This window comes from Leuciscus leuciscus (genome assembly GCF_965113295.1).
Source record: "Leuciscus leuciscus genome assembly, chromosome: 2".
NCBI lineage: Eukaryota > Metazoa > Chordata > Actinopteri > Cypriniformes > Leuciscidae > Leuciscus > Leuciscus leuciscus.
The window spans coordinates 7,017,628-7,042,069 of record NC_138726.1 but is presented as its reverse complement, the minus strand read 5'-3'; the positions used below and the strand labels follow the sequence as shown (position 1 = coordinate 7,042,069).

At 38.6% G+C, this 24,442-nt stretch overlaps 1 protein-coding gene and 1 long non-coding RNA gene across 2 annotated transcripts in view; both read left to right on the top strand.

The window, feature by feature from the left end:
• galnt18b (UDP-N-acetyl-alpha-D-galactosamine:polypeptide N-acetylgalactosaminyltransferase 18b) overlaps nt 1-24,155 on the top strand; it is a 124,455-nt gene extending 100,300 nt beyond the window's left edge. The window contains exons 10-11 of the mRNA XM_082162053.1: nt 13,107-13,271; nt 23,490-24,155. Of these exons, the coding sequence (XP_082018179.1) occupies nt 13,107-13,271; nt 23,490-23,636 (312 nt within the window). The 3' untranslated portion in view covers nt 23,637-24,155. The remainder of the gene's footprint in view (nt 1-13,106; nt 13,272-23,489) is intronic.
• Nucleotides 18,371-23,482, top strand: LOC309493023. Its single transcript, XR_014203767.1, has 3 exons — nt 18,371-20,912; nt 22,150-22,563; nt 22,865-23,482. It is a non-coding gene; the product is annotated as an uncharacterized lncRNA (long non-coding RNA).
• Nucleotides 24,156-24,442: the final 287 nt, after the last annotated feature.

The window sequence follows — 24,442 nt, the reverse complement described above, 5'->3', positions numbered from 1 at the left end:
TCCTTGATAATTTCAGTCTGATCATAACAGTTTGTGCGCCACATTTCAGCCTGGATTATTTTGTGATCCTGTCCAGATAATGCAGGTCTTGTAAAGAGACTGATAGTGAGGGATAGAACTCGATCTCACAGGAAAACATAACTATTGTACGAGATGGTCATTTTGTGAAAACATGATCTTTAGACAAAAAGTAAGCATGAAGATCAAATACTAAACATAACCTTCACTGGGGTGTAAGTACACTGTAAAAAAATATTTTTCGAAGTAAAATTTAGTGGTAAATAAAACAAAGAATGGAGTACATTTTACAAGAAAAGACCTGGGTGTTATACTCGATTGCAACCTGTCTTTTGAAAATCATATTTCATATGTTACAAAAACAGCATTTTTCCACCTTAGAAACATTGCTAAGCTACGTAATATGCTATCAGTTTCTGATGCAGAAAAGTTAGTTCATGCATTCATGACCTCGAGACTGGATTACTGTAATGCTTTACTAGCTGGTTGTCCTGCATCCTCAATAAACAAGCTACAGTTAGTCCAAAATGCCGCCGCTAGAGTTCTTACTAGATCAAGAAAATATGATCATATAACACCGATTTTATCATCACTGCATTGGTTACCTATAAAGTTCCGTATTAATTACAAGGTATTGCTACTGACCTATAAAGCCCTAAACGGCTTAGCTCCAGTCTATTTAACGGATCTTTTATCACCCTATAATCCATCGCGCTCTTTAAGATCACTAAATTCAAGGCTTTTGGTCATACCTAGGATATCCAGAACCACCAAAGGAGGGAGAGCATTCTCACATTTGGCTCCAAAACTCTGGAATAGTCTTCCTGATACTGTTCGTTGCTCAGACTCGCTCTCCCAGTTTAAAACTAGATTAAAGTCGCATCTCTTCAGCCAGGCATTCATATAATCCTACAGTTCAAACTACAATCCGGCCTCTAGCTCATAAATGCCAGAGGAGAACTGGCCCCCGACTGAGCCTGGGTTCTCCCAAGGTTTTTTTTTTCTCCATTAGGTCACCTGATGGAGTTTTAGGACACCATTAGGTCACTTGATGAAGTTTTTCGGTTCCTTGCCACTGTTGCCTTTGGCTTGCTCAGTTGGGGATATTTTGGGGATATTTAATTTAATTTTATCAATCAATAAATTCCTCTTGAAACAAACTTTGTTGTATTATTTTAATTTAATACTGTGAAGCTGCTTTGATACAATCTGTATTGTGAAAAGCGCTATACAAATAAACTTGACTTGACTTGACTTGACAAGAAAAAAAAAAAAACTATTTAATATAGTTTCTTTTCTAATTACTTGTGAAATTTGCTTGCAATTTTCTGAGTGAAAATTGTTTTAATGCCAATTTTTTTTGTAGATCGTACGAAAACATATGCATGAGATTGTACTAATTCATACGAATTAGCCACCAATTCACAAAAAAGGGAAAAAAGTTACGTATTGCCTTTTTTCTCCATTACAGATGCAATTTTATTAAGCAGCCCAGTGTCATGAAAAAAAGTGCATGTGTGTCCATTTTAGAAAAATTATGTCTCATTCCTTGTAACACGTTTCACAGCACTTTCAAAGTGAAACGTCCAGTGACCGGTGCTTCAGTTTTCTCTGAAACAGTTAAACATGACTGTGGCAGCACTTTATTGCGTTTGTTGTTGTACGTAACACAGCAGTTCTTCTTAAGTGATATAGTGCTGAAAGGTTAATGCTCTATTGCATTTGAAAAAAAAAATCATAAGCTGTGTGAAAAGGAATAAAATGTGTTGCCGATTTACTGCCTCTAGTGTTCACTTCAGCTCGAAACTGCAGTGAATTGTATGTTTAAGTAGTTTTTTCTGTTATCCTGGGTTGCAGAAAATACCCTTTTCAATTCAAATGGCCAGACAGATGGTGGAAGATGGTCATAATAATTAAATTGTGATTTTCTTTTTTTTTCACTGGATTAATGTTTATAAGTGGACCACGTGGAAAAAGGTACATACATGACCCCTTCAACACCACACTAATAAAGGTGTGTTTTTCTCTGCAAAGTTTTAGGCACTTAGTAGAGGCTAAATGTGACCATCTGTTCTCAAGTGTTAATGCAGCGAGGTTCTGTTCGAGTGTGTCTAATGCATAATGCTAGCTCTCACTTGTATACCATGAATAATGCATTGTTTAGTCAACAAACAGAAGTATACAAGTATTGCAAATCAAAAAAAACTAAAAAACCGCAAAGGCACCCTGGCACTCAAACAGTGGAAGAAGTTTGTTAGCATATCCCCAAACCTTATTCAATGATTAATGAACAGTTTTTAGAGCTTCCAGATGTGAAACATATCAAACCGTTAACACACAAATAAATTCTTTCTAAACTGTGTGAATTGAGTAAAACAAAATGTGTAAAATGCAGCATAATGTTAAAAAAGTGTCCTATAGCAGAGCACATAAAGAATTACTCATAAATGCAAGGTGTATTTTTAATTATAATCTATTATTATTATTATTAACAGCCTAGCAACCACCTTGCACAACCCTAGCAACCCCTCAGAACACCCTAGCAATGCCTTAGCAACCACCCAGAACTCCCTAACAACCACCTAGCAACTGCCTTACAACCACATAGTGCCAAGTTTTCCCACAGAAAGCACCACTTAAATGTATTCAGAAAATGTCTAGTTATTATTATAATACATATTACAGTTTACATATATGAGTCATTCTTTATGTGGTCTATTATTTATGTCCGTTTTCCTTTAATTTTATTTGCAACTCATATATGTAAACTATAATATTTATATTAATAATAACTAGACATTTTCTGAATAAATGTAAGTGGTGCTTGCTGTGGCAACACTTGGCACTATGTGGTTGTAAGGCAGTTGCTAGGGTGTTGCTAGGTGGTTGTTAGGGAGTTGAGTTCTGGGTGGCGCATGTTTCTGTTTTTTCGAGGTTACATTTTGAGGTAAATAAAACAAAGATTGGAGTACATTTTAAAAAATAAAAATAAAATAAAAACTATTTTAGTCTTTCTACTTTAAAATTTCGCATTTAATCCAATGCGTTTCTTGCTGTTTCTTTTCTTATTACTTGTGAAATTTGCTAGCAATTTTCTGAGTGATTTGTTTTTCTTTGCAAATTAATTTCCCTTAAAGGTATAGTGGAGGATCTTTCCAAATTTTAGATAAGACCCGCCCTCTCCACTTTTTGAAAAGTTTGATTGATTCACCAGAATGATTGACAATTAGGAGGACCAATAGTTTAGACTACCCACCAGGAAGTAAAACATCCTCTGCTATACCGTGTAACCCACTTCAGAGTATGTACACCCTAGGTTCGTAGGAGCTGAGAGTACAGTAATAACCAAGCAACACAGGTGTAACGTTTGACATGTGTAAACTTTTAGTTCAACAAAATGTTTCAACACTTCACAACAATTTTTGTTCACAATACCTATGGGCCCAAAATAAATTTAGAATAAAATAAAATAAAATAAAATAAAATAAAATAAAATGTCCTTTCTTTGTTGAAAATGTTCCTTGGAAATTTTCCTTAGGAATTCCAAAGTTAAATCCAGAATTCAAGTCAGTTAGTCAAGGGAAATAGTCAAAGTCAAGGTAAATATTCGTCAGGGAAAATGTTGTTGGTGCCGGTTAGTTGAACTGACACAATCCTACCACAGGCTTCCGGAATGCTGTGGTGGAGATTCACGGCTCATTGGGAAGGCTCGCCATCTATGGATCAATGGTTCACCTGGTATAATTCAAGGACTGGAGCTTCTGGAATTTCTGCTCACCTCATCAAAAAAAAAAAAAACCTGACCTGTATATAGAACAGGTTCAGTCCAAAATCAATGATATCAAATAGTTCTTAAAGTATTGTACAACATTATATTACTGTTAGAAAATATCATAGCATAGTTCACGTGAAGAAAACAATAGCTACTTTTACTATTTAAATCAGAATATACCATTTTAACCTTATGTCATTACAATAAAATGTAATTCTAGGACACATTATACTAATTAACTTTTTCTCTCTGCTTTTAATCCCTTTTTACATAGGATTTTTTTAGATTTTAAATCAAAATAACAAAATACAGTTTTACTTGAAAACCCATTTATATGAATTTACAGCATTTGCTGATTTAACCACTTTAACTAACTTAAAATGACATTTTATATTCTTCTGTCTGTAACTTTAACCTTTAGTCATATGTATATCACAAAGTAAAAATGTTACAAAAGTTACTTTTGTTTTGTAATACACACAAAATTAGTTTACATTTCTCCTTAAACCATGAAATAAATTGTCTTTTATCATGTTACATTCCTTCAAAACAACAGAAATGTTTGAATAATCACTAATTGAAACTAGCATAACGTTAGCTACCTCGTGGGTTTTTTCACACACCATCATTGAACACTTTAGCTTACCAAGAGAGGATTTTCAGTATGAGAAGCCAGGACAGATAAAAGCGATTTCTGGACGGCTCTCCAACTTCTAAAACAAGTATACAGATGTTTACATAATGAACTGAATCATATTTAACTGCTAGCAAAAATAGACCGGTTTTCATACCTTTTCTTCTCAGTTTATTTGAACTCGCGGGAGAAACCGAAGCAGTGCTCCATCTGATTTTAGCGATGTGAAGCTAACGGAAGTATTTTAGCGCGCTACTTCCGGTTTTCCCCAAAATAAAATATATTTTTCAAAATAAAACCCCCATTACTCATAAACATAAAGTATGGATAAATAATGATAATAATTACACACAATTAACTGCTTAACCCCTTTTTAGGCGGGTTACATCCTCCCCCTCTTAATTAACATGAGTCCCTTCATGTTCGTACAAGGGTAGGGGCACCTTCAAATGTTTCAACCAAAACTTTGTTAAACCCATCTAGTATAGTTTGTGCAAATGAAATCAGGGGTTTACCAAGCTGTGGATAAGTAAACTTAGCAGGTGGCTTTCTCACCCGTTCAGATCTGCGTATTTGGTCAGCAGTCTGATTGTTAGGAGCATCAGGATCTGCTAGCTCAAGAGAACTTGCATCTTGTTCAGCATTGTCCATTTCAGTAGATTGTCTCCGTTCAGTGTCTTTGGACTGTTCGACTCTCTCAGGAGTTGTGGTATGAGAGTAGTTGTCCGGTAGGTCATGTTCCATTTCGGTAAGTCCACTCTCTTGTTCATTTTCAGGTTCCAGTTCATTTTGTGTCACTTCCGCTAAGTTTCCATTTTGATTTGTCCTCCGTTTTTCCACAGGTTGATCCAGGATTCCGGGAGGTAAGTCCATAGGTAAGTTTTCAGATTCCTCAACCTTTGGGAGATTCTCCTTTGTAGCATTCGTGTTTGAATTCACATTGTTTGGTTGAATAATCCTTGTGGTTGTTTTGATTGTTGTGGGGTAATAACTCTGAATATATTCATCATCACTATCAGAATCAGGGGTATTTTCCTCTGGAGAGACGGAAGTTTGCCTTGTTTTGGGTTTTGAGGCTTGCTTTGGCGTTGCCATTTCCTCATCCTCTTCAGATAGAAATCCACAAGGGAGCAATAAATCGCGGTGGAGTGTGCGCAAGGGTCCCTCCTGACCCTCAGGACAGACGATATACACAGGCATATCTCCCGCTTTCTTTTGTACAACATAAATAGTGGACTCCCATCGATCGGCGAGTTTATGTTTTCCGCGAAAACGGAGATTGCGCACTAGAACTCTATCGCCTGTATCAAGTGTTGACTCCCTTACTCGCATGTCAAATCTGCGTTTGTTTTTGTCAGCGATTTTCTTTGCATTAGCGGATGCTAACTGATAACTTTCTTTCAAGTATGTCTTAAGGTTTTTCACATACTGCGAGTGAGACATGCCCGGATTGTTCTTAACTGGTAGTCCGAACGCAATGTCTATGGGCAGTCTAGGTTGGCGCCCGAACATTAACTCATAGGGCGAAAACCCGGTGACGTCACTCCTTGTGCAATTGTATGCATGAGTGAGAGGTCGGACGTACTCGCGCCACCTAGTTTTCTCTTTGTCCTTGAGCGTACCCAACATACTGAGCAACGTACGGTTATACCGCTCGACGGGGTTGCCCCGGGGATGGTAGGGGCTCGTTCTTACTTTCTTAGTACCGACCAAGACGCACAACTCTTTGACGACCTGTGACTCGAAGTCGCGGCCTTGGTCGCTGTGAAGACGTTCAGGGAACCCGTAATGGACAAAGAACTGTTCCCAAAGGCATTTGGCTACAGTTAGGGCTTTTTGGTCTCGAGTCGGAATAGCAGTTGCATATTTTGTATAGTGGTCAGTTATGACCAGAATGTCCTTGCAATTATGGCTGTCGGGTTCGATGGACAAAAAGTCCATACAGACCAGTTCCATCGGGCGACTTGCCTGTATGTTGACTAATGGTGCGGCTTTGTCGGGTTGGCTTTTTCTTTTAACGCACCTTGGACAGCTTTTAATCTTGGACTCAACATCGAGAGACATTTTTGGCCAATAAAAACGAGATCTGGTTAGCTCAAGGGTTCTTTCAGCTCCTAAATGGCCCATTTCATCATGTAAGCTGTAGAGCACGGGGTTTCTCAAAGTTTTGGGTAAGACAAGCTGGTAGATGGTTTTGTTGTCACACTGTCTTTTCCGATACAACAGACTGTCTCTTATCTCAAATCGACTCATTTCTTTGAGCATAAGCTGGAGTTCAGGACAGTTATTACCATCAGGGACAGGTTCTGCTGACTCACAAGACTGTATGATTACACTGATTACCGGATCAGCTCGTTGCAACTCAGCTATCTCAGCCTCACTGTACTTAGGGACGGTTGAAAGACCACTGAGATTTTCATCGTCGGAAAATGCTGAGGGAATAGCATCTGGATGCACGGCAAGTGACTCAATGTAACATGGAGACAGTTCAGGGTCATTTTGAAAAATAGTGTGGAGTTGACATGTGGCTTGGACAACGTTCACAGGTGCAAGATGGTATGAGGTAAAGTCATGTATTCTTTGACTCTCTTCTTGAGATGCACTGTCACTGATTAGTTCACCATGTGGCCTCCTTGACAGGCCATCGGCGTCTTGATTTTGCTTGCCTGCACGATATTTGATGTCGAAAGTGAACGTAGACAAGGCTGCTAACCATCGATAACTAGTAGCATCTAGTTTGGCTTTGGTTAGAACGTACTGCAAAGGGTTGTTGTCAGTAATGACTGTGAACACGTTGCCATATAAATAGTCATGGAATTTTTCGGTAATAGCCCACTTTAAAGCTAAAAATTCCAGCTTGTGGGCTGGATAGCGGGCTTCACACTGCGAGAGACCCCGACTCGCATACGCAATGACGCGGGTCTGGCCGTCCTGTTCTTGATATAACGCTGCGCCCAGGCCTGTTGTGCTCGCGTCAGTATGAACAACATAAGGCAATCTTGGATTTGCGTACCCTAAAACAGGCGCGGATGTTAACTTTTCAATGATCTGGTCAAAAGCGTCTTGGCAGGATTGGGTCCACCTTTCCCCGAAAGGTTCTTTGGGATTATGGTACTTGGCGGCTACACTGGTAATCTTTGCACCTTTACGCATGGGAGGGTAGCCAGCTGTGAGGTTGGTTAAGGGCTTTACTATTTTAGAATACCCCTCCACGAACCTTCTATAGTACCCGGAGAACCCAAGAAATGACCTAAGGTCTTTTAAGGTCTGAGGTCTTGGCCAGGTCTTAAGTGCTTCTGTCTTTTGAGGATCGGTTTTGACTCCATCGCGTGATACTATATGGCCTAAGTAACGAACCGAAGTTTGAAAGAAACGGCACTTTTCAGGAGATAACTTTAAACCGTTCTCTCGCAAGCGGGACAGGACGTTCGTGAGACGGGTTTCATGCTCCTCTAGCGTTTTGGAAAAGACAATAATATCGTCTAAGAACACAAGCACCTCGCGCAGATTGATGTCCCCCATGCACTTTTCCATTAAACGCTGAAAAGTGCTGGGCGCGTTTGTGATCCCCTGTGGCATACGATTCCACTCCCAAAACCCAAGAGGGCACACGAACGCTGTCTTGTCTTTGTCACTCTCAGTCATCTCAATCTGGTAATAGCCGCTTTTCAGGTCCATTACTGAAAACCACTGAGATCCGCTCAAGGCTGAGAAAGATTCCTCAAGATTCGGTAATGCATACGCATCTTTGATCGTTTGCATATTCAATCGGCGGTAATCTACACATAATCTGACATCACCGTTCTTCTTTTTGACTATGACTATTGGAGATGAAAAAGGAGATTGTGATTCGCGAATGATCCCTGCTTCAAGGAGAGACTGCAGGTGACGCCTCACTGCGTCAAAAAACTGAGGATGAATAGGACGTGGCCGTTGCTTGAAAGGTGTCTCATCCTTGAGTTTGAATGAATGTTTCACTTTTGTTGCATGTCCGTAGTCGAGATCGTGATGAGAGAAAATGTCTGAAAATGTGTTTAACTTGTTTGTCATACGAGCTTTCCACTCCTCGGGAAGTGATTCTCCAAAGTCGAAGGTTAGGTTTGAACTTGGCTGCTTGTTTGTTTGGCTAGTGGGCTGTTGGTGGCTACTGCAACTAGCAGTGTTCTGAGTTGGAACAATCTCTTTAACAGCGCTAAGTTCACCGATGATACACCTAACAGGAAGGCAAATGTTTCGATCAGTTTCATTCCTTACCACTACAGGTATTTTGTATGGGGTGTCTCTTGGGACGTTAATGAGACAACATTCGACAAAAATTCCCCCAGGTAAGGATGACACTGTAGGTTGCTCAAGCAAAACACATTGTTCATTGTTTGCGTCGTCGATATTTGCATATCCTTCTAGCACTATCCTTTCACCAGCACAGATTACACTTGGCTCATTATTTCTCAAGTTAACGAGACCCAGTCTGCCATTTAAACTATGCTTGTGTCTGATTTGTAGAGTTCTCAGGACTTGGTGGTAGCCACAGTAAGCACTCTTTCGAAATGTATTGTCATCACAAAACTGTTCATACAGTGGATCGAGGGTGTTAGTTCCTATTAACAACGGAGTGAGACTGTTGGACCTAACATCTGGCACTACGAGGGCAAGTGTCTCTAATTCAGGCTGACTACCAATGAACTCTTTGGAAAACTGGAGTATGACTTTGACATACCCCAGGTAGGGCACTGACTGACCGTTAGCCCCTTCAATCTCTAGTAAGTCAGCTACTGGGTGAATGGTCTGATCTGAAAGGTAACGGTTGTAAAACGACAGTGACATAGTTGTTACCTGCGACCCGGTATCAAGTAGTGAATTGCACTCAAGCCCATTAACTTTAATGTTAGCGGTGCTCTTGCTACCAACTAGCCCTTTAGGTAAGGTTCCGGTTTTTGTCACTTTGTGCTCTTTTAACTTGACTTTCGATTTGGTTTTTGGTTCAATTATGGGACTTTCAGGTTGATTTGTTTCCATTTGTCCCTCAATAGAAACACTGTTCAGTTTAAATGTTTATCGAGGGTTGGATTGTCTTTTTCCCAAGCTCGTTGTTTCTCTTTTAGCAGAGTTCTTTTTGCAGACACTAATGTGGGGTTGGGAGGATCATCACAGTTTGTGGCAATATGTCCATCCTCGCCACAACTGAAACAGTACCATGGTTTTGGCTTTGATTTGACTGTTGTGGATGCGGCTCCTGAGGTAAGTTTTGATGTTGATGTCTTTTTGTAAACGGGTTTCTCTTTTCGTTTTTCCTTCTCCTTTTCCTTTTCCTTTGCAGGTTTGTTTGCAGGTGCTGTCTGTTGTTTAGGACTCGATAGGGCAGCAATTTGAGCTTGTAGCTCAACAATTTGCTTTTGAAGTTGTTTCATAGCTGGTGGTTCGGCAGAGAAAGACTGAGGTGAATCGTATGTGTCCCCCATATATGCCTCATGCACTTGCGCTGCGGCTTGAGTTTTTGGTTTTTGAAACCCCAGATGTTGCTTCATCCTGTTCGCTTTCGCTGTTTGTTTGTCCTCCTCTATGCGTAAAAGGAGTAAAAACTCTGGAAAAGTGGGTGGATTATTTTTGCGTTGCTCAAGCTGAAGGTTATTAATCAACACATTGTTCCAGCAGCCCCTACAGAACTGCTTTAAGAGCTGCTTGTCTGAATCTTGAGGCAAAATGGTTTTCATTTTCACAATTCTATTCAAAAGGGTCTGCAATCTCTGGAGATAGTTGGAAGGTTTCTCGCCTGAGTTCTGATTAACATTTAGAAACTGGGCGAAAAGTTCGTCCCCATCTTCCACCGTGGCATAAGCGGAGTCAAGCAGATCGAGGAAAGCTTTTGGATTTGCATGGTAACCAAGCGACTTGACAACCGAAGCGGCAGGGGGAAGCAAACTATCAACAATGCGTCTTACCAGCTGTGCACTGGAAACGGTAGGATCAGCTAAGTGACATTCAATGCTGTTCCTCCAAGTTTCATAATCGACTTCAAAGTTTGGGCAGGGGACTTTGCCGGAAAAAGGTCTAACTTTTGCTGGTGCGTGTATTTGCGAAGAGAGGTCTGAACTTTTGACAATGTGTTCGACCACTACACGCTGCACCTCAGGCGGAGTAAGTTGTTCAGCAGTTTGCAAGAAGGAAGATACTGGCAATTGAGTGGGCATAGCATTTGCCATTGGTCTGAAAGGAGGGCTAAGGGGGTCAAGAGGACGTTGCTCATCATTGACTGAGTCCATTTGAGTGGCATCAGGGGAAACGGGACCTGTGGCTGTTCCAGCAGGTGCCACAACTGTAACCTGAGGTCTGCCAGACCCACCTTGCTCTTTCAGTAATCCAGTGATTCGTGCTAACTCGTCATGTAGCAGGTTTTCAAAAGATTTTCCACTGAGTTTTGCAACATTTTGGAGGTCAGAAAGAAATGTTTTAGTAATATCGGTACCCTTTTCACTTGAGTATGAACTGGCTAAAGCTTCAACGTGGAAGACAACATCGTCATCTGTATCACTGGTTCTATCAAAGGGTAAATTTTTCTCAAGTGTCTCCACAGCAGCACCAGATGCATATTCTACAAGAGCTTTACCATAAAACTCAGAGGTTTTGTCTAAAACCTTCACAATTCTGTTAATAGATCCAAATTGCTTTAAATCTTCATAAATCTCTTCGTCTACATCGGTATTTGTCAAACCTGACACAATGACGGCATTGGGGACCTTAATACTTTCTTTTTCAATCACATCCATTTTCAGAAAAAGAACCAAAAGCAAAAATGTACATTTTTTTTGTTTTTTTACGAACAGAAACCTGGTTATTACTCACTCAAAGCTCCTGGCTGGCTCGCCAAGTTTTACCGTGTAACCCACTTCAGAGTATGTACACCCTAGGTTCGTAGGAGCTGAGAGTACAGTAATAACCAAGCAACACAGGTGTAACGTTTGACATGTGTAAACTTTTAGTTCAACAAAATGTTTCAACACTTCACAACAATTTTTGTTCACAATACCTATGGGCCCAAAATAAATTTAGAATAAAATAAAATAAAATAAAATAAAATAAAATAAAATGTCCTTTCTTTGTTGAAAATGTTCCTTGGAAATTTTCCTTAGGAATTCCAAAGTTAAATCCAGAATTCAAGTCAGTTAGTCAAGGGAAATAGTCAAAGTCAAGGTAAATATTCGTCAGGGAAAATGTTGTTGGTGCCGGTTAGTTGAACTGACACAATCCTACCACAGGCTTCCGGAATGCTGTGGTGGAGATTCACGGCTCATTGGGAAGGCTCGCCATCTATGGATCAATGGTTCACCTGGTATAATTCAAGGACTGGAGCTTCTGGAATTTCTGCTCACCTCATCAAAAAAAAAAAAAACCTGACCTGTATATAGAACAGGTTCAGTCCAAAATCAATGATATCAAATAGTTCTTAAAGTATTGTACAACATTATATTACTGTTAGAAAATATCATAGCATAGTTCACGTGAAGAAAACAATAGCTACTTTTACTATTTAAATCAGAATATACCATTTTAACCTTATGTCATTACAATAAAATGTAATTCTAGGACACATTATACTAATTAACTTTTTCTCTCTGCTTTTAATCCCTTTTTACATAGGATTTTTTTAGATTTTAAATCAAAATAACAAAATACAGTTTTACTTGAAAACCCATTTATATGAATTTACAGCATTTGCTGATTTAACCACTTTAACTAACTTAAAATGACATTTTATATTCTTCTGTCTGTAACTTTAACCTTTAGTCATATGTATATCACAAAGTAAAAATGTTACAAAAGTTACTTTTGTTTTGTAATACACACAAAATTAGTTTACATTTCTCCTTAAACCATGAAATAAATTGTCTTTTATCATGTTACATTCCTTCAAAACAACAGAAATGTTTGAATAATCACTAATTGAAACTAGCATAACGTTAGCTACCTCGTGGGTTTTTTCACACACCATCATTGAACACTTTAGCTTACCAAGAGAGGATTTTCAGTATGAGAAGCCAGGACAGATAAAAGCGATTTCTGGACGGCTCTCCAACTTCTAAAACAAGTATACAGATGTTTACATAATGAACTGAATCATATTTAACTGCTAGCAAAAATAGACCGGTTTTCATACCTTTTCTTCTCAGTTTATTTGAACTCGCGGGAGAAACCGAAGCAGTGCTCCATCTGATTTTAGCGATGTGAAGCTAACGGAAGTATTTTAGCGCGCTACTTCCGGTTTTCCCCAAAATAAAATATATTTTTCAAAATAAAACCCCCATTACTCATAAACATAAAGTATGGATAAATAATGATAATAATTACACACAATTAACTGCTTAACCCCTTTTTAGGCGGGTTACACCTTTAATTTCATTTGCAAAGTGCACAGCACCAGAATGCTTCATGAATAAGTTTAAAAGCATTAAAATGCCTTCTGTCTTGGGTTGATTTGGAATAACACCTTTAGCGTGTGTATTTTCATGATCTGCTGCATGGAGATCATGTTTTGTGACATGAGATATACAGTAGATGTTGATCCTACTGAAAGGTTCAAGTGCCTGTCCTTGCAATCTTCCACAGTAGCTTATAAAGTGACTATTTGCTGCAAGATGTGCTCTTTCACAAGCTTACTCTATTGACGAGTGTGCTCTGTCATTGCAGAATGTATACTACACCAGCACTCAGCAGTTATTCGTGGGCATCTTGAGCCCCACCGTTGACGATGATGACAACAAGTGCCTGGTGGATGTGAACGGCCGGCCACGGCTCATTGAGTGCAGCTACGCTGCGGCTAAACGCATGAAGCTCCACTGGCATTTTACTCAGGTAATACAGTCTGCGTTCTCACAACAGGTTCTCACTCCTGGGGTGTACACTTAAAAAACTGTATTACATTTTAATTTCATCAGGAAACGACAACCTGCTTGTAATTTACCTTTCGGCAGATGAATGAGTGACTGGCCAAATAGTCAACTAAATTGCTGTTCGCCATTTTGTCTGTCAAGCACAAAAAAAAAAAACGAATAAAGCTTGTGGGTTTGGGCAGTTTTCATTAAAACTAGATGCAATTTAGACGATTGCATGGAGTTTTTATAGCTGTGTTCTTCAAAGTAAGAAAAATTGAGCAAGACATTTGGCCCATTTCTATGGAAGCTTGTTTCCGCCACATAATAAAACATTTTAAAAGATAATTGCGACTTTTTATCTCACAATTGCGACTTTATATCACGCAATTCTGACTTTTTATCACGCAATTCTGACTTTTTTTTTTTTTTTTTTACCTCAGAATAGTTTATATCTCACAAGTCTGACTTTATAACACGCAATTGCGACTTTATATCATGCAATTCTGACTTTATATCTCCCAATTGCGTATTATAAAGTCAGAATTGCGTGATATAAAGTCGCAATTGCGAGAAAAAAAGTCTGAATTCTGACTTTATAAGACGCAATTGCGACTTTATTTCACGCAATTCTGACTTTATTTCACGCAATTCTGACTTTATAACACGCAATTGCGACTTTATTTCACGCAATCCTGACTTTATAACACGCAATTGCGACTTTATTTCACGCAATTGTGACTTTATATCTCGCAATTCTGACTTTATTTCTCATTAGATGTAAACTCGCAATTGTGAGATAAAAACTCGCTATTATCTTTGAAAAAAAATTATTCTGTGGCGGAAACAAGCTTCCATAGATTTCTTCCATGAATTTCTATGTACAGTGAATATCTGTACTAAATGCAGATTGTCTTCATCCAAGATACTTGTGCATCTGTTGACTACATCTTTTTTGTGGATTATTTGTTTTTATTTGAAAAAAAAGGGGCAGTGACATTTTGTTTGATGAACATAGATGCTGCCGTAAGGTCAATTACAAATGGTCAGCTGTATGTATCTGAAAAGGTAGGGGTGGCACTTTGGGATATCAGTTAACTAACTAACCAACATTGCCATTTTAAGGTTGGGGTTTTAAGCCGTTGTTTCTGTTCTTCTGCTCCACTGAGATGTCATGTTTTGTCAAGGACATTGCAGTGGTTGTTTGCGAAGTGGAAGAGTGACTGCCATAATGAAAGCTCATGTTTTAGTCATCCAGCCAAGAAAAGAAAATGCTAACAAAACACAACAATTCAGTCGAGCAGATCCTTGAGTTGAACAGATCTCAACTTTGATAACATTTCATTTAATTTTCAATTTCGTCACATATTATGCATCGTTTTCTATAATGAAATGGTTAATCTGGTTTTAGTTTAATTGATTTATTTAATTGATTTATTTAAACTGCTAGCCTGGAAATCCAGACCTAAATTTCATGGCAGTTCACATGTTTATATAATGTAAATAAGCCATGATGGTAATGGTAAACAGGTCTGGTTTGCTCTTTGGTTGCTGGATAAGGAAAGAGTCGAAAGAGTTGTGTTTTCAAACTCTCCCAAACAAAATAAGTGGCACATCAAGCTAAAGGGCTCTTCTGAGATCCAGAGACAAAATGCTTACATATTTTATAATATGACAGATGCTATTTTTACAACTAAATGTAATTTCTCTTGAAACTAGAGCACTTTAATGTGTCAATTTGGTTTTCAACTTTCACAATGAGAGTGAATTGCGGGAACAGCAATCAGGTAGACTTGTGTTCTCTCCGCCTCTCCAAGTTTGATGTCAGCAAAGAACAGTAAAGTTAAGTTGATGTGCGCCTCTCTCTAGTCCGTCTGTCTGTCTGTCTGTCTAACCCAGCTGGGCAGTGCATCTTTTGGTCTTTCTGTGTCTTGCTTGCTAATGCCGGCCACTTCCAGGGCTGTGATCTGTGACTTTGTGCGTGACAAAAAAAAAGTGAGAGTGAAATACAACAATTTATTACGTTTGATAAACGACAAAGGGCAACGGTGTTTGTTTATAAACTGCAGCTCGGAAAAGATAACCGTGTCGCGCGTTAACATGCGTTCATATGCGTGTGCTCGAAATGAAACATGCACTTTCCAGCAAAACATCTGTGGGGACCTTACAGTCTATGGTGGGGACCAGTACAATATGGGCGTGATGGCGCTCCTCATTATAGGCACACATACTTTTAAAACAAGACAATGATTATCTAGTCCACAAGTCAGTTTAGTAACAACTCTGCAATAAAGCAAGATGGAAAGCAATGTATTGACATTGACTATTGATTTATAGGCTATATTGCATTTAAAATGTTGATTGGCTGGACATACTGGTCAATATGGATGCACATCCCTCAGTAAATAATAACCATCAAGTATCAAGTATTGCTTTTTATCATTTAAAACACTATGGCAAGCAATTTTAGCTTTTATTCATTCACAGGATGCATTTTTTATATCAACAATTTAATATGTACTATTTAAAATGTGAATTCTTGATATTAAGAATGTACTTTTTCTAGTAACAATGTCTATTTCTGATTTCAGGAATTACATTTTCATTAGTACTAGTTAAAGGAGGGAGGATTGTAGTGGGAGCACTGGGGAATTTTGACCAATACCAGTTCTTGTCTTAGGACAGCTTTGATGAACTTTTTTGATCCACTTCAAATGTTGACTACTGTATATTATATTATATTATATTATATTATATTATATTATATTATATTATATTATATTATATTATATTATTGTAGTTTCATACACTTAACTCACAGTTGATATTGTAATTTCTTCTCAGGAAAATCGTTTTCATTCCACTTTCTTCATTATTAATTGAATTTAGTGTAGAAAAAATGCACTGAACTTTGATTTTATGTAAAAATGTAAGTTTAAGCAATTAAACTGTAGATTTCAATATCAGCGGCGTATCTGTCGGGGTCTATGCAGAAACTGTACTTTGTGGCTGGTGCTGTTTACACTTTTAAAAACAGTCATTGTGTTTTACAGTTTTAATATAACTTTTAAAAAGCTATTTTCTTTAATAACAAGAAAGGGGATAGAAATAAAACAGCTGATGGATTACTTTTAATAATACTGATTTTACTAGCTTGTATGAGATGCATAAAGTACAGTGTGAGCGTCTGTTTATTAGAATTGTTTTCGCTCTTTATAGGACAGATGATGATGTTACTCATTGAAATGTGTGTCAGTTACTCTCATTAATTAGTTTTAGTCTTATTGCTTGCCATGTGTAACTCCTTTCTCCAATGATGAAACATCTCTGCTGCCTTTTGTGTTCATGTATGTATCTCACATTAGCTGTGGCTGAAGGCAACGCTCCAGTATAATCTCAGTCTCACGCTCGTGCACACATCGTCACTGGAATACACGAGATCAATATCAAATTATGCTGGTCGACTTCTTAGACCTAATATAAGAGTACAAGGCTATTCTTAAAACAGCCAACTGACCAGATCTTTATATTGAATTGATTAGTAGGTCTGGAAACAGGCCTGGGTCTCTGGGATTGTGAGAAATCATTCATGTCGACATCAGCCAGTGATGCGCAACAGTTCAAGTGATGGGCTGATTTAGCATTGCCCTTCATATTTACCCTATGCCCACAGCTGGATGCACACCGCCATGTTAGATTTACCATGCTTGAATGAATCACTTTAAAGACTTTGGAAACCTGTAACCTTTAACACACTTCTTATGCACCATTATGAGTGGAACATTTGTGCCTCGGGCAGCTTTAGCAGATGTACAAAAACAAATGCCACATGCCCGTGACAAATTAGGGTGAAATTAGGATAAAGTGATGAACTCTTTCCAGAGAATAAAACAAGGGAGTATTTTCAATATGCAAAAACAATATAAAAATCCTCTTGCTTTATTCTTATTTCATTAGTTTCAAAGAACACTTTGACTAGGAGTGTTTCTTTAAGTGAAAAGAAAACGTGCAAAGTTAATTTTTAAAAACAATGAAGGAACCCTCAGATGTTGAAATGGCCATCAGAAATAACCCTTAATGATGAAATAACCCCCAGTTCCTCAAAAAGTGTGATGATTCAAGCTCAAGGTTAAGGATAATTCTTTGAAATCAATAACTTTCAAAACATTCAACTGTCAGCAGTATCAATAAACTGACAACGGGCGACGTTACTTATTACGTCTGAGGCTTCTTGCGAGTCGTACAATTTTTTATCAAAAGTAATTGGGACTTTAAAGACTGCAATGTCAGAAGAAAGCATCATGAGATACACTGAAGTCGCATGCCAGTTTTTTTCTGGTTTTATCTTTGACTTACAGGTGTTCATTGTAAATTAAAACAACAACATAATAATAATAATAATAATATAGGACAAAAGTAAGAAGTTTTTTTTTTTTTTTTTTTTTTTTTTTTTTAAGGAAGAACTGGGAAAGAGAAAACCACTTCAATACTGAATGGATGCTGAATTTAGCACTTAAAGGGATACTCCACTTTTTTTGGAAATAGGCTAATTTTACAACTCCCCCAGAGTTAAAGAGTTGAGTTTTTAGCATAGCTTAGCATAGATCACTGAATCAGACAGGACCATTAGCATCTCTCTCAAAAAAATGACCAAAGAGTTTAGATATTTTTCCTATTTAAAACTTGACTCTTCTGTAGTTACATCGTGTACTAAGACCGACGGAAAATGTAAAGTTGCGATTTTCTAGGCTGATATGGCTAGGAACTATACTCTCATTCCTGCGTAATAATCAAGAAACTTTGCTGCCGTACCATGAGTCCAGCAGGCGTAATGATATGACGCAGCGCCTGAAAATAGTCCCCAGCTCGGTAACTTCCAACGTGACCGGGACTAAGTTTTTCTAACCTATTAGACCTATTTTCAGGCGCTGTGTCATATCATTACGCCTGCTGCACTCATGGTACGGCAGCAAAGTTTCTTGATTATTACGCAGGAATGAGAGTATAGTTCCTAGCCATATCAGCCTAGAAAATCGCAACTTTACATTTTCTGTCACACGATGTAACTACAGAAGAGTCAAGTTTTAAACAGGAAAAATATTGAAACTCTTTGGTCATTTTTTTGAGAGAGATGCTAATGGTCCTGTCTGATTCAATGATCTATGCTAAGCTATGCTAAAAGTGGGACCCCCAGACCCGGAGATCGGCTGAATGGATTCGAAAACGGTAAAACTCAACTGTTTAACTCTGGGGGAGTTGTAAAATGAGCCTATTTCCAAAAAAAGTGGAGTATCCCTTTAAAATAGACATTAGAACAGTCTATCCAGAATAGTTTATTTCAGATAGTTGTAGCCAGTGTTATTTTTCTCTAATACACATTTGCCACAGTTAATGGTAGCCCTAGGAATTCTTATGAGTAAAATATATCTGAAGTATATTTTCTTAATTACAATTTTTAGCACACCAGGCTGACTAGGAACATAAAATTATCCAGCCATGACTTCTTGTTTCACAAGAGTATAAATATGAGGTAACACAAAATATATGATAAATCATCCATCACAATGAGTAAAACCAACGAATATAGTTTTGATGTGCAGCAAAAGATTGTTGAGCTTCACAAAACAGAAAGTGGTTGTAAGAAAATTCCACCATCAGGGCAATAATTAAGAAGTTCCAATCAACTAAAGATGTTACGAATCTGCCAGGAAGAAGGATGTGTCTTAATGCACGGCGAAGAGGAGAGTTTGAGTGGCCAAAGACTCTTCAAGTATCACAGCTGGAGAATTGTAGGGGTCAGAAAGCCTATAAAAATCATCAAACAGCATCTACATCACCACAAGTTGTCCGGGAGGGTTTCACAGGGATAAAATAGCACGCATACTATTGACCTGTTAATACTTGTAGCTTTATATCTTGTTCTCGTAAACTTAGAGGCAGAACAGTATAGGCTTCAGATAACTCTTTTTAAAGAAACTTATAGTGAATGTAAGCCTCTTCTTGAAGACCTCCTGACCACAGCTGTGTCAGACGCCTTGAGCGCCTCTCAAAGAGTCTGTGGGACTGAGACCACATAAACCCGGGTCTTAAGGCCACAGGCGTTCTCTTCTGTGAAAAGCGGGTTAAAATGAACTCTGGCAGTGGAAAAAATCAGCCACCCTATCTCAGTCCTGCAGTCCCATCCTCCCCGGCTTGAGATCAGTGCGGGCGCTTCCTTCTAGCTTTTAGCCTCTTCTCTCATGTCTAAGCCTGCAGCGCTGCTGTTCCCTCGCAGATACTCCAGCTGCGACTCTATCAAGCCCTTTTCAGAAGAGGAGTTGAAAGATGAATATGAATTTGATGTGCCTGATGTCTCTAAAGTTTGACCCAAACCTTCAACCTGCTCAGGTTTATCTCTTCATGAGCCAATTTGAACCCCCAAAAATGCTGTCAAGATTATGACTGTTGAATTTCATCACTAAATCAAAATTATTAGTAGTCGTTCTCATTAACATAACACAAGCATTTTCTAATTCTAAACAAATATAGTGCAATAGAAAATGTATACAATTAATGTCCCTGACACATACAGTACATACAATTTAAGCTTGAATTGCCTACTAATGGAAAACATGTTGTTCATGTCTCATTAGTAATCGTATATTTAACAGTTCTAGCACACATACATTTTTGTATGATTACATAAATACACATAATTAATGTATAATGTATAGTATCAACAGTATCTAAACTAATTATTCAGATTGACAAGTTAAGAGATGTGCTAAATGTTATGAATCATGGTTTAGTGACAAATATGCTTAATGTCATCAAATGTATATAATGCACATACCTAAAAGGCCTTGGTAACACTTTATTTCACACTGTCCTTTTAATGTATGTTACATCTTAATGTATGTTATGTATGTACTTTTACAATTATGCATAGTTATTTGCAACTAACCCTATACCAAACCCAGTAGCATTTTATTTTACAGTCCTGTTCCCCATGTACATACTGTATTTATTATAGTAATTACAAAAACTGGGTAATAACTAGGTACTAACCCTTGAACCTATCCCTAAACCTAACCTTACCCCCATGTAGTTACCTTATATTACCAGTACTTTCTTAGGTAAGTACACTGTAAGTACATGTAAGTGCACATACTGTAAATAAAGTGCAAGCCCTAATCCTATAACACTATAGTAAGTATGTTGCTAATATTACTCAGTACTTAAATATATAATTACACTGTAACTAAGACTCCTTAAAATAAAGTGTAACCAAAGCCTGTAATTTCATCATCAATATCCACTTCATTCAAGCCCCCTCAAACTGTGCATTCATTTAAATGGTCAATATTTGCATTACACCATAGGCTTGATGTAAATGACATCACACACATTGGTTCATGCGTGTCTTTTGACCAACTGCAGCAGTCCAACTTTTGACAAAGTGGCATTCAAATCATTTTGGCCCTGTTCACACCTGGTATTAAGATGCGTTTTGGTCGATCGGAATACAAGTGGACGACGCTAAATACAGGTGTAAACGGGGTCTAAAATGCTTTGAGCTTGTCCACTTTTGACCACTTCCAGAGGTAGTGAAAATGCATTTGACCAGATTGCTTTCATAGGGGCTGTTTACACCTGGCCACTTCATGCGTTTTCTCAGATCGGATAGCTATCCGATCGTGAAAAGACCAGGTGTAAATGCCCTCCGAAACGCATTCGAGACGGATTTGAATCCGATCGCTCAAACCACTTCAGGAGGAGGTCTGGGCCGCATTCCAGACGAAACTGGACAAGTGTAAATGCATCTGGTTGTTGAAACCACATATGTAAATTGTACTCCTCCCAAAAATGCTAAAAAAAAGTAAACGTGTGAGAGCGTGTTATAGGCTATATGTAATGTTATAGCCAGATATGACGACGCTATGGAACACGCATCACCGCAGATGAGAAGCTGAGCATCTATTCATTAAGCCAACGTGCAAACTATCGCAAATCAAAGTGAAAGTAAGTCGCAGCCGCTTAACACACAATCATCATCATTAAAAGTAAATACTTAAAAAACGAAATGATCTTACCAGGGCTGTTGCCGCTCTCTCTTATGCGGTCTTTGTTTTTGAAATTTTAGCTGATGATCAATAAAATGCAACTCATATCTGTTGCTTTCGGTGACGTGCGCTCCATTAAATCTGCATATAGCGCGGGAATTGAAGATCGGATTTAAAGGAGAACTTGGTAACTTTTTTAACTTAATAAAACTGTCTAGAAATCATTTGGATGGTTAAACAACCTGTTCTGGTGATATTGGTGACTTTCCCCGCTCCCCCCAGCGTTCCCAGGCGGAAAACCAACCTTGCAACTTGCAACACTACCGTCCCGGCAAGTTAGAAATTGGAAGTCTCGTGATAAGCGAGAACTAGAACGAGAACGAGCGCGAAACACAAATTGCTTTACGGCAATTCGACATAAACACACACGCATGTATGATGTATTACCAGATTACCCACCTCGGTAGACATAGCTCCACGCGATACAGTTGGCTTGCTCCGATCAAAACAAACGCACATGAGCAGCGGTAGAGAGGGGGAGGAGGCCGCCGCAAATGAGTTTTTTACGACTGTGTTGTGAAATATACACCCCCCCACAGCTGTAGGGGGAGCTCGTGGGGAAAACATGCGACAACAAAAGGGAAAATCAGCGAAGAAGTGACAAGAGTTCGCTAGAGTTACCGAGTTCTCCTTTAAATCCGTTTCGCAAAAACACATTTATGTGACCAGGTGTAAATGGAATCGTTTTGATAAATCAGATAGCTATCCGATCTGAGAAAACGCATGAAGTGGCCATGTGTAAACAGCCCCATAGTGTAGACGTTAATGTGGCCGAATGTGTTCAAACAGCCACTAAAGACCGTCTTCTCTCCGTCTACTGATCTAATGCATAACATTATGGGAAGCACACTGGCCAGATTGGATTTAAACTTTGTCGGCTGGGGATCCAAGTTTAATTTGAAGAGGAAAAACGTACCAAGCACAATGTTCTCTCACCATTCCTGATTTCTAAAACACACTCACAGCGTTCGGCTGATCTTGCGGCTGTCAGCGCAGAAACTAAAGCTGATGCTCTCCATGTGTTTTTCTGTCGTCTCTGGTCGCGTTCATAAGTAAATTGTGTGAACTTATTTCGTCCTTTAGATCGAAAGATCAAAAAAAAACATTCATTTACCCGTCCATAGACCCTCTCCTAGAAGAAATCAGGACAGAAGTGGATGAAAGTGGACAAAAGTGAAGTGAAAGTATGGTAACCCATACTTGGAATTTGACCTCTGCATTTAACCCATCCAAGTTAATGCACACACATTAGGAGCAGAGTAGTGAGTAGTTAACACACACACACACACTGCAAACGTGGATACACATACCAAGAGCAGCGGGCAGCCTTTGTGTGGCGCCCGGGGAGCGATAAGGGGTTAGGTGCCTTGCTCAAGGGCACCTCAGTCATTTCCCACCGGTTCTGGAATCGAACCAGCAACCTTTGGGTTACCAGTTCAACTCCCTAACCACTAGGCCATGACTGCCCCAAAAGAGTCGGATTAAAACACCAGGTGTAAACGGGAATGTGTCTCCCTCGTCTACTAGTGATCCGATCGACCAAAACGCATCTTAATACCAGATGTAAACAAGGCCTTTGAATGAGATGTGACTACGTTGACAGACAAGATCTGGGGACTATTTTCAATTTTCATTTCTCTTAAAAATCTGTAATGAAAGTTATTGTCAATTCTAAATGTACATGTTTTTTTTTTATAGCTGAGAAATGGTTTAGGCCTGAGGTTAGAGGCTCCAAAATATTGGCATAATTGTAAAATGTGCCTATAGAAATACATTTGTGCTAAAGATTTCAAAAGGTCTGTAAGTACTTTTACCTTTTAAATGCTGTCACTTTGTCCAAATGTTACATTTCAGCATCTTCCCAAACACAAAGATGTATGTGTAAGTTATGTATGAATGACTACATTTTCTTTTGAGATCACACTGTAATGGCAGATGAGATTTTTCTGATCATGAATTGTGAAAGGTTATCCTCATGAAAGGGAATTTGGGGGAAAGATGGATGAAGCCCTGACAGCTCCATCCATACAGGAACATGCCTGGGGAAAGTCGAAGGAGTCTGTAATGAAATATATCTATTTTCTTTCTCTGTTCTTCAGGGAGGCTCCATCCAGAATACAAAGTCAAAGCGATGCCTTGAACTCGTGGAGAACAATGACAATGAGTTCGGATTTCAGCTGGCCCTCCAAAAATGCACTGGCCAGAACTGGACCATTACCAATATGTTGCCTGGTAGCAACTTATGATGGTACCATCGAGACTGAAGAAGAATATGTGGAACTGGGACTGCATCAAGGAATTATGAAAAGCTTAAGCACCTGGATGTCTCTTTTTGACTTTGACATCTTATGATAAATGTTAAACATTTTTCTTAGCTACTGTACTTGTGCATATTGATAAGCCACATGTGGCCGATATTGCATTGTGTATAATGAGGATCTACACTGTACTGAGATTTATTTTGTGCAAGGTATACTTGGTTTTGTCTTGACTTGAAGGTTGTATCGGCTCCAATGCACACATTGAAGCCATAATTGCTACTATGTAGCAAAGCTTTGGCAACGTTCTTGCTGTATTTCTTTCTAGTGTCTCAGGTTTGTAGGGTTGAGATTATTTTGAAATAACTCTGTACATTTTTGGGACATGCCAATATGTTGGAACATATCTAGATACAATCAACTGTTTTATATCTACATGTACAGTAAATATTCTCAGTATTTATAAGTAACGGCAGTAAAAAGAACAAATGCTACGACAAATTGTGAGTTCTGCTGTTCAAAGTTGTTTTTTTTACACAAGACCTTGTACCAACATTCCTGTAAGCAGAGACACATCTATAGTTGTCATGACAGGTTAGGTCATTCCTCGCAGTGTCAGTGCTTTAGTTCAACAGATGTGCTCTCTCTAGAGTTACTTAGAAGATACGCTTGTTGCGAATGCCATGTAGCTGAAGAAACAAACAATATATTCCTTCAAGATCACACAGTATTTTATAGCATTGGTTCTTACCTTGAGGAACTGGTGGATACAATAATTATAACTAACCATATAG